The 11,100-nt window shown below is 42.1% G+C and overlaps 1 protein-coding gene across 1 annotated transcript in view; it reads right to left on the reverse strand.

Annotated features, from left to right (window-relative positions):
• The window catches only part of Adam32 (ADAM metallopeptidase domain 32), a 104,084-nt gene that overhangs the window by 26,469 nt on the left and 66,515 nt on the right, over window positions 1-11,100 (reverse strand). Inside the window, exon 15 of the mRNA XM_028768144.1 lies at window positions 2,779-2,887. Coding sequence (XP_028623977.1) covers window positions 2,779-2,887 — 109 coding nt within the window. The remainder of the gene's footprint in view (window positions 1-2,778; window positions 2,888-11,100) is intronic.

Below are 11,100 nucleotides of genomic sequence, written 5' to 3' on the forward strand. Positions count from 1 at the left end.
AATGGTGTACAGAACTAAACAGAGAATTCTCAACAGGAGAATCTCGAATGACCACAAAGCACTTAAAGAAATGTTTAAAGTCTTTAGTCATCAGGAAAACACAAATCAAAACAACTATGAGGTTCCATCTTACACCCATCAGAATGGCTAAGATCAAAAACTCAAGACATAGCACATCCTGACAAGGATATGGAACTAGGGGAACACTCCTCCATTGCTGGTGAGAGTGCAAACTTTTACAACCACTTTGGAAACCAATTTGGAAGTTTCTCAGAAAATTTGGAATAATTCTACCTGAAGATCTAGCTATATTACTCCTGGGCACATACTCAAAAGATGCTCGAACATTCCACAAAGACACTCACTCAACTATGTTCATAGCAGCTTTATTGGTAATAGCCAGAAACTGGAAGCAACCTAGACGTCCCTCAACTGAAGAATGGATAAAGAAAATGTGCTACATCTACACAATGCAATACTATTCAGCTATTAAAAACTAAGACATCATGAATTTTGCAGGCAAATGGATAGAACTTGAGAATATCGTCCCGAGTGAGGTAACCAATCCCAAAAGGAAATGCATGGTATATACTCACTTACAAGTATATATTAGCCATAAAGTACAGAATAACCATGTTACACTCCACAGACCCAAAGAAGCAAAACAAGAAGGAAGACCCAAGTAAGGAAGCTTGAGTCTCACTTAGAAGGGGGAATAAAACAGTCATAAGAAGCAGATGGTAGGAGGAAACTGGGAGGGAGGGCAGATAAAGAGGGCAATGGGAGAGGTTCAAGATCTGGTGACGGGAAGGACAGAAGAGATGGCTAGATGGCCATGAAAATGAATGGAAATCTGCAACTGATGGGGGTGAGGAGGAGACATCTCCAGGAAGAGACAGACCTAGAATAAGGGAGGCATCCAATAATTAACAAGGGTAACCTTGTGACTCACAGCACTGGGGGTATGGAACCTAAAGAGGCCACCTCCTGTAGCCAGATAGGAACCCCAGTGAAACAATAGAGACACCAACCCACCCACAAAACTTTCAATCCAAAATTTATCCTGTCTACAAGTAATGCAGGCACGGGAGATGGAACAGAGACCAATAACCAGTCAAACTAGAGACCTATCCCATGGCCAAGCACCAATCCCTGACACTAATAATGATTCTCTGTTATGACTGCAGAAAGGAGCAAGTTTGTCCAGAGAAGCTCCACCCAGCATCTGACTCAGACAGATATAGACACCCACAGCCAAACTGGATGGAGGTTGGGGACTCTTATGGAAGAGTAGGAGGAAGGATTTGGGGCCCTGAAGGGATAGGAACTCTACAGGAAGACCAACAAAGTCAACTAACATGGACCCATAGGACTCTTAAGAGTCTGAACCACCAATCAAAGAATATACATGGACTGGACCTAAGCTTCTCCACACATATATAGCAGATATGCAGCTTGGCCTTCATGTGGGCAGAATAACTGGAACAGGAGGGGTGGGCTATCACAGAAGCTGTTGCTTGTAGGTAAGCTATGTTCTTCTAGCTGGGCTGCCTTGTCTGGCCTCAGTGGGAGAGGAAGTGACTAGCCTCACAGAGACTGGAAGTGTCAAGGTGTGGGGGTGGGAGATACCTGGGTTGGGGTGTTGCAGGATATGTTACTGCTACATTGTATTTGCAGTGAAGCTCGGTGATTGGGCAGGAGCTAAGTGTGGGTGGAGCAAAGAGTGGGAAGGAGGAAAAGGAAGAGGAGAGAAGGAGGGAGGAGAGAGGAGAAGAGATATGGAGGCAGACGTCCATGTCTCTAGGAGTCTTGAGTAATTAAACATATCAAAAGGTTAGATTTCGGGTAACGATTCTAATTGGTTGGGCATTTTATGTATTGAGCATTTCCAAATATATAAATCTATTGGACAGTCTTTAAGCATTAAGAGCCTTCATTCTATCGGGTATCACAAGCATGGCAGTTATTGTCTGGGGCTTAGCCAAGCATTGTGGGGGTGGCTGGGGGCCTTGTTTGGGGGCATGGTCTTCATGGAGCTGACTGGTGGAGCCAGCCGCCATGCTGGTGTCTCGTGGGTTTTGGGCCAGCTCACTTGGCCTCTGGCTGCTTCCAGTGTGGGAACATGGCGGGTGGTCCAGGTGGCTAGCAGAGTTGCCCTGCCAATTTTTGTCATATCTTCCATTTCATTGGGGAGTACCAGCTCAGAGGAGAAGAGGAGAGGGATGGGGGAAGGATTGTGCGAGGGGGCTACTGAGATGGGGCCAGTGAGCTGGATGTAAAATGAATAAGTAAAAACAAACTTTAAAACCTATAAATGGCATGAGCATGTGGGTGAGCATTGCTGACTAACCAACCCAGTGTCTAGTAAGTAATATTTTACTAAACTCGGGGACAAATTATGAAAACGCTCTCTCTGAAGATGTAGGAGAGCGAGAGCTTAGCTTTATAAGCATGGAATAATATTCATATTAGGTAAACCATCAAAGGGATCATGTTCATAAGCAAGGAGAACCATAGCTGTTGAAGAGAAGGCTCTGTGGGTATCTCACCAATTTTAGATTGGATTTAGGGGCTGCATGGTCACCTACAAATAAATGTCTTAAGCTGTTAACCCACAGCACAACAGTGTCCAAGCCTGGACCATTGTTAGGGCTTCAGAGTCACTTCCATGCAGATGTGCTACTTGAAACAACTGGAATTCATGGTATATACTAAAGATAAAAGCTATTAAATAAAAAAGGATATACATAGAAAGTATCACTGTTTTGTGTGGCACACCTCCATCCACAGAATATGTATCTGTTTTGGCCGTTTTTGCCACAGTTGCCAAACCTATCATTTTGGCCCTGGATTTCTTCATAGCAAGCAAATGGAGCATTCGTTGAACCTATCAAGATTATAAACATATTTAGGTTAGATTATATATCTGTGCTTCTTCCATGTCATCATACACCATGTTTCCTTACCTCTATCTCCACTATTACCTAACTCAAAAGGTTTTCTAGTAAGTAGTAAAGACAGAGAAAGAACTAAAGTGAAAGACACCATTCACGACTGTGACATAATGCTATTTTGCTACGTTGTATTCATTTCTGTAACATAAAATACAAGAGAAAGGACAGTTATGGATGGTGTGTAGAGCACAAGGCTTTGTTCAAAAAAAAACCAACAACAACAATAACAAGAAAAAAGGCATCATTGCTTAGATAGGAGGTAAGTTTTCCCAAAGGCTTATCACTGGAGGCTTAGTCCTGGGTACCACATGCAATCATGGAAGAGGTATCTGCCCTGTTCAAGGGCTTGATCCACTAATGGATCTGTAACTTGGTGGCATCAATAGAAGGTTCTAGGTATTAAAAAAAAAGGATGGGTTATGTTGCAAATCATAGATGTGCTAGTTGGTTTTATCGTCAACACAAAATAGAATTATATGGCGCTAGTGACTCAATAAAGGATTATCTAGATCAGGTTGGCTTATGTTTTCCTGCAATTTTAAACTGTAAACTGGAATCATCAATGTTCATAAATACTTCCCCCCCCCAAGTTGCTTTAACTAGAGTATTTCATCACAGCAACTGGGAGTGAAAGTAGTGGAGTGTGTACACTCCTGCCATTAGTATTAGAAACTCTCTTCAAGTCAAACTTAATTTCCCAGAGGGAGGCTGAGACACTCAAAGGAAAGCATTTTGGAAATGTGAAGTCATTTGCTAAATGTTCCCTTAAATCTAGGACATTTACCAAGTCTCCTAAGTAATAGAAGTCGCCGATCTAGAAACAAGATACTGAATTTAGATGCTCGGTACATTATCAGCTCCTATGAAATACAATCAGATAACAGATCCATTGTAACACCTTGTTATTCCTAGCAGGTACTAGGGTAACAAAATATAGGATGATTACTATAAACAGTTGAGGTAATACTTCAAGAATATTATGGAGCAGTCGAGAGCCTGCCACTGCCTCTTCTGACAACTATAAGAGATAATTAAACATGGTAGAAGGTGGTTTTACATCAGGTGAGATAAAGAGCCCACAGAAATGTTGCCATTCTTACCTGGCATAGGACACATCTCGGCTTTGACTGATGGGTATTTAAGCTTACTATATCAAACCAAATCCTGTTTTTCCCCCATACCCTTTTATTTTATGCCGTTAGTGAGTTAGATGATGAGGCCAAACTTAGAAATGGCCTTTGAATCCATCTTCCCCCTCCATCTCTTCAGTGGCGTCTTCCTGATAATGCCCCGTAAGTACAGGGTAAGTATGGTCTCATCTTCTCTTTCGTATGACTTTCCAATGTTTCCCATTCACATGATCTACTACTAAAATACAAACTGCAGTGATCTTTTTAAAGCTAAAGCCATAGTTTTAGTCTCTTATTTAAAAATTTCAACTTGTTGATCATCACACATACACACACACACACACACACACACGTACACATACATACTACTCTCCTTATCCTGATACACTACGTTTTAGCCATGCTCCCCTCCAGGCCTTACATCAGTGATCCCTAACCTATGGGTCTCTATCATGGGAAAACACATATTTCTGATGGTCTTAGAAACTGAAACACCACTCTGTAGCAAAATTTCAGTTATGAAGCAGCAACAAGAATATACGTATGGTTAGGGGTTCCTAAGAACATCAGAGGGACTGGGGAGATGGCTCAGCAGTTAATAGCACTGATTACTCTTCCAGAGGTCCTGAGTTCAATTCCCAAGCAACCACACGGTGCCTCACGACCAATTGTAATGGGATCTGATGCCCTTTTCTGGTGTGTCTGAAGAGAATGACAAGGCACTCACATACATACAGTAAAGAAATAAATCTTTTGTTTAAAAAAGAGCATTGGAAATATGGGTTTCTCAATGCTTGGGACTCACAGGTTGGGAACTGTTCACATTCACACTCCGTAAACTGCTAAGACATCAGCTACACTTCTCACTCTGAATGCTACTTCCAAACCATCCCTTGACTGTTCCTTCTCAATGTTCACATTTCTTCTGGAGTTTCATTTCCTTAGACAAGCATGTCTGGGACTTGCTCTTATAGCAACTGAACTGTCCTCAGTCACCCTGCCTCTGGCTCTGCACTATTTGATCACTTGTCCAATTCTTGTTAAAATAACTTGCATCACTGTGCATTTTACAGTTTTAGTCATTTTTATTTATCTATCCATATATTTTCCATTTGTCTGATGTGCCCCTCCTCACTGGAATTCAAGTTCCACAGGAATCAGAATCTCCCTGGTCTTAGCATTGTTACCCTCACTGAATTCTTGTCTGTATTCTCAAAGTAGGAAGGCTGTTCCATTCAATCAGGCTGCTAAATATATATTTCTTTTTTTTTTTTAAAGATTTATTTATTTATTTTATTTATGAGTACACTGTAGCTGTCTTCAGACACACCAGAAGAGGGCATCAGATCTCATTACAGATGGTTGTGAGCCACCATGTGGTTGCTGGGATTTGAACTCAGGACCTCTGGAAGTGCAGTCAGTGCTCTTAACCACTGAGCCATCTCTCCAGCCCTAAATATATATTTACATTATTATTAAGGAGCATACATAATCAACTACCATCAAACACGGGTTAGGCTAGCAACCATGTCCAGTTCTCTTTCATATGAATTTGGCAATCAAAATTAGGACTTCACATATGAACTATATCTGTTCTATTTAAAACTATAAAGGGCTTTTTATTTTGTTTATGAGCCTAGCTTTTAATGGCTAATCTGTCTCTCCAGCCCCTAGATATCATTTTAAAAATAATATTTGAAATAAAACTCTTCTGTGGTCTTTCCAAATATTTTTTCCAACGCAATTTTACTCTACTGAAACCCATTTCACTTTCTCTCTTGTAGTCTGAATGAGGAGTTAGTAATACAACAGCATTCAAAGACCTTACAGAGGGAAACAAGTGAAAATTTCCACAGAGAGGGAGGGATTTTCTCCATAGCAATCAGAAAAAGGTGCTCAGATGTCAGAAAAATCATCTGTCTTATGCAAATGATAGATTAAATTCCACTGTTCCTGCCATAGTGCAGTCCATCTTCTGGTTCACACGTCATTTACATGTTTATGTCTCCTGGCACCAGCTGCAAATTTACAATATATCCTCTTGGTGTGTTGATTTCTTTATCATTATTATAATAAAAGTGTCTTCCTCATCTTTCCACGTCAATCTGTGTATTTAAAAAGCTGAGACTGAGTCTCTTGCACAGAGCAAACTCCTCTTCAGGCTCTGGAGGACAGCCACACAAAGAGCTACAGCTTCAGTTGCCGGTGAGCTGGCTAGTTTCCCGTGACTGTGGTTCAAGAGTTTAAGACGTAGGTGTGTGCAATAGCTGCAGAGCTTGCATTCATGGCTTAGGGCAGGGCCCAAGGAAGGGTCAGCTTTGACCTGAAGTACTTGTCAAGTGTGAGAGAGATATAGGATGGAGTGTGAAACACTAGCAAAGATGGAGAGATTGCAGAACTGGGGTCTGTAGTGTGGGTATACAAGAGAACACATGGGTTCAGGGCCAGGGGTTCAGTTGGATCAGGAAAAGGCTGCCCTTCTATTCTAGAAGCTGTGTGACAGGAACTACTTCTTGGCACCGTGGAGAAAAGCACCATAGCATTTCCTCTTTCAGAAAGACAGCTGTTGGTGGCCAAACTTAACCACAATCTCAGATACCTGCAGATATCAGCAACCACCAAGTGAGACCGCCCTACCCCAATTCCCTGCCTGCTGGCCTCTCTGGACAAACCCAGCAGCAGTGCACTCTACCATGCTCCCTCTGCACTCTATATCCACAGGCCACAACTCTGCCTGAATCCCTGGAGGCCTGCTGCTACCAGGGATAATCAGATGAGATAGCCAAACCCCAAACCCCTGCCTGATGGCTCCCCAGCAATCCAGGCAGCATTGAGGTATGTCCCCTGTCCCCTGTGCACTCCATCTTCTGGTCTACACATCTAACCCTTATCTCAGACACCCGCAGCCATCAGTGTCTACCAGGTTAAATCCCTATCCTAATTCCTTGTCTTTCGCCCCCACCCCCACCCCTGGGCAAACCCAGTAGAGACAAGCCCCACCATGACCTCTACACTCTATTTCCTGGGTCACAACTCTGCCAGTATCCATGAAGGCTTGCTGTTGCCTAGGGAAAACAGAGGCCTGCAACCATCTGGGACCATGAGCTCTACCTGCATTCTTGGAGGCCTGTCCCAACCCAGGACAACCAGCAGCCTAAAGTCATCAGGCCCTACCAACACTGCCTGCATGCACAGAAGCTTGCTACCACCAGAGACAACCAGCTCTGCCTGCTATCCCAGAGGCCTGCAGACAGAAGGGACAACCAGCTCTACTTGCAACCCCAGAGAACTGCTCCCATCAGGGACTATCAGACCTTCCAACACTAGGGACTACCAGATGGCTAAAGGCCAGTATAAGAATACAATCAACAAAAGCAAGAACAATATGGCACCTCCAGAACTCAGCTATCTATTCTACTACAGCAAGCCGTTAAATACCCAAACACACCTGAATCCCAAGAAAATGACCTTAAATCTAATCTTACAAAGATGATAAAGCCCTCTAAAGAGGAAATGAATAAATCCCTTTGTGGTGGTTTGAATATGTTTGACCCAGGGAGTAGCACTATTGGGGGGTATTATGGACTTGTATGGAGTGGGTATGGCCTTGTTAGAGGAAGCGTGTCACCATGGGGGTGGGCAATGAGACCCTTCTCCTAACCACATAAGAGTCAGTCTTCTCCTAGCAAGCCTTTAGATGAAGATGTAGAACTCTCAGCAACTACTGCACCCAGACTGCCTGGACACTGCCATATTCACACCATGATGATAATGGACTGAACCTCTCTGAACCTATAAGCCAGCCCCAATTAAATGTTCTTCTTTGTAAGAGTTGCCTTGGTCATGGTGTCTGCTCATAGCCGTAAAACCCTAAGACAGAAGTTAGTACCAGGAGTGGGTTGTTTTTGCTGTAATAGGCATGACCATAGTTTTGTTTGGAAGAATGTGGATTTGAGAACTTCAAATTTGGAAAGCCATGGAATGCTTTAAGTGGGGCTTAATGAGGCAACCTAGTAGGTATATGGAAGACAGTGGTAATGAGGTGATTTGAACTATGTAGGGCTCAAGAGGTTTCAATGGAGAAGAAACTTAGTATGTGGCCTATAGACTGTTTTTGTTTGTTTGTTGATATTTTGTTGAAGAACATGGCTGCTTTTTGCCATTGTTTAAAAGAGTTTACCTGAGGCTAAAGTAAAAAGGATGAAAAGACTTAGCTAATTGCTTTGACAAAGAAAGTCTCAAAACAGCCTGGTATAAATTCTGTTGTGTAATTACTAAAACTCACTCTTATGAAGAGCATTTTAATGAAAAGGAGCAAGCTGAGAAAAGAAAAATATAAAATGTATGGTCCAAGTAATAAAAGGATACCAGGAAGTGGTATGGAGCTGAATGCTATGTTTAAGGAGAAAAACAGATAAAGGGAGTGGTGACTTTGGGGCAAGATCCTACCCAGCTAAACTTAGATCCAAGCATGGTGGTACACACCTTTAATCCCAGGAGACAAAGCCAAGCAGATCTCTGAGTTCAAGGCCAGCTTGGGACAGAGCAATTTCTAGGTGAAGAAAAGCTGATGTCCAGGAATTGTGGTAGAGTCCTTTAATCTCAGCAGTCAGGAGACAGAGACAAGCAGATTTCTGAGTATAAGGTCAATCTATAAAGCAAGTTCCAGGACAGCCAAGCTTAGGCAGTAAGGGAGTTGGAAAACAGAAAGCTGGTAATAGAATAAGGGGGACCATGTTCCAGCCCCAGCAAGCAGCAGAACTCAGCAGTTGTGGCCAGGTAGCTCCAGCTTTAGAGTCAAGAATAGAAGGGACTACTGCCACAACTGATGCTGATTAGCTGAAGTGAAGAAATTGTCAGTGATTAAGAAGAGACTAGCATCACTGAGGTGAAATCTTCTTTTTTTCTGAAAGAAAACCAAGAGAGAGCCAAGATATTCAGAGACAGCCAAGATTTTACCTTCTGCTGCAGCTGGACCTGGTAACGTGTAAGAATCCCCCAAGTGCTACTGATTTTGAAGGTATGAAGGGGTCATGGAGAGCAGCTGAGGCTTGACACTGTAAGAGGTCAGGGAAAGCCACTGGTGAAGGTGCAGCTTCAGTTGCAGTTGATGGCCCAAGACTGAAGGGGGCATCCAAAGAAATTGAAGTTTGCCACCATGACGATAGCCTATGTGGGGCTATTGGTGAAGCCTAGTTGCAGAAGAAGACCTCAGTTTATTGGCGATGCCAGTACCATGAGATGACCAACAAGAACAGCAGCAGCAGAGGAGTGGAGTCAACCAGAGCCTAGAGTGCTATTGAAGACAGAGCTGGAGAAGTAACATGAGCCTTTAGAAGAGCCCAGAAGATTGTGTTTTGATCCCAGATGTTAGAACAAGAAGCTGTGAGGTTGACTTTGACTTGGAGACCCCAAAATGTTAAAGACGCCAGAACTTTGGGATAACTGCTGAAGAAAGTTGTTAACATGAAGTAGAACCAGCCCAGGAGAAAGAAGTTAGTTACAGTCAACAAAGATGAAAAAGGAGTTGGAGATCTGAAGACTGCTTTGACATCAGACATGGAGATGCAGTGTTTGGAGTTTGCTGGGTTTTTTCCTGTCTTGCTTTGGGGCCTACAGTTAGGTGATTGGATAAATGTCAGAAGAGACTTTGAACTTTGGTCTCTTAATGTTGAGACTGTTATAGACTATGGGGACCTTGGAAGTTGGACTAAATGTATTTTTTAATATCCTATGGCTATATATGGCCTCCATAGACTCTTGTGTTTGAACAAGCCTATGAGGGCCAGGGAGTGGAATGTGGTGATTTGAATTTGCTTGATCCAGGGAGTGTCACTATTAAGAGTATGGCCTTGTTGGGGTAAGTATGGCTTGTTGGAGGAAGTGAGACCCTCCTCCTAACCATGTGAGAACTAGTCTTCTCCTATCAGCCTTCAGATAAAGAGGTAGAACTCTCAGCTCCTCCTGAATCCTGCCTGCCTGGATGCTGCCATGTTCCCACCTTGATAATGGACTGAACCTCTGAACCTGTAAGCCAGCCCCAACTAAATAGAGTCCTTTATAAGAGTTACCTTGGTCATGGTGTCCGTTCATAGCAGTAAAACCCTAACTAAGACATCCTTAAATACTGGAAAATACAATCAAACAGGTAGAGACCCTTAAAAAGAAAATGAATACACATAAAAAATACAGAAAAATGCAATCAAACAGGAGAAAGAAATGAATAAATCTGTTTAAGGCCTGAAAATGGAAATAAAAGCAATAAAGGAAACACAAACTAAGGCAATACTAGAGATAGAAAACCTAGGAAAGAGAGCAGGAACTACAGGCACAAACATCACCAACAGAATACAAGAGATGAAAGAAAGAATCTCAGGCAAAGAAGACACGATAAAAGAAGTTGATACAGCTGTCAAAGAAAATGCTAAAGGTAAAACGTTTCTAACATAAAACATCCGGGAAATTTGAGATACTATGAAAAGACCAAACCTAAGAATAATAGTAATATAAGAAAGAAAAGACTCCCAACTCAAAGGCCCAGAAAATATCAACAAAATCATAGAAGACAATTTCAAAGGTTATCCCTATAAACATACAAGAAGCTTACCAAACACTCTATAGAATGAACCAAAAAAAGATCCTCCTGCCACATAATAATCAAAACACTAAATGTACAAAACAAGAGGGAACATTAAAAATTTCAAGGGATAAAGGACAAGTAATATACAAAGGCAACCTATCAGAATTACACTAGACTTCTCAACAGAGACTTTAAAGGGAAGAAGGGCTTGGATAGACGTCTTTTAGTCTCTAAGAAATCACAGATGCCAGCCCAAACTACTATACCCAGCAAAACTTTTAATCACCATAAACAGAGAAAACAAGATATTCCACGACAAAACCAAATTTAAACAATATCTTTCCACTAATGTAGGTCTATAGCAGATACTAGAAGGAAAATTTCACACCCAAGAAAACACAAAAACTAGATAATTCCACATCAGTAAAACCAAAAA

The sequence above is a fragment of the Grammomys surdaster genome, unplaced genomic scaffold, assembly GCF_004785775.1.
Source record: "Grammomys surdaster isolate TR1022 unplaced genomic scaffold, NIH_TR_1.0 185, whole genome shotgun sequence".
Lineage (NCBI taxonomy): Eukaryota > Metazoa > Chordata > Mammalia > Rodentia > Muridae > Grammomys > Grammomys surdaster.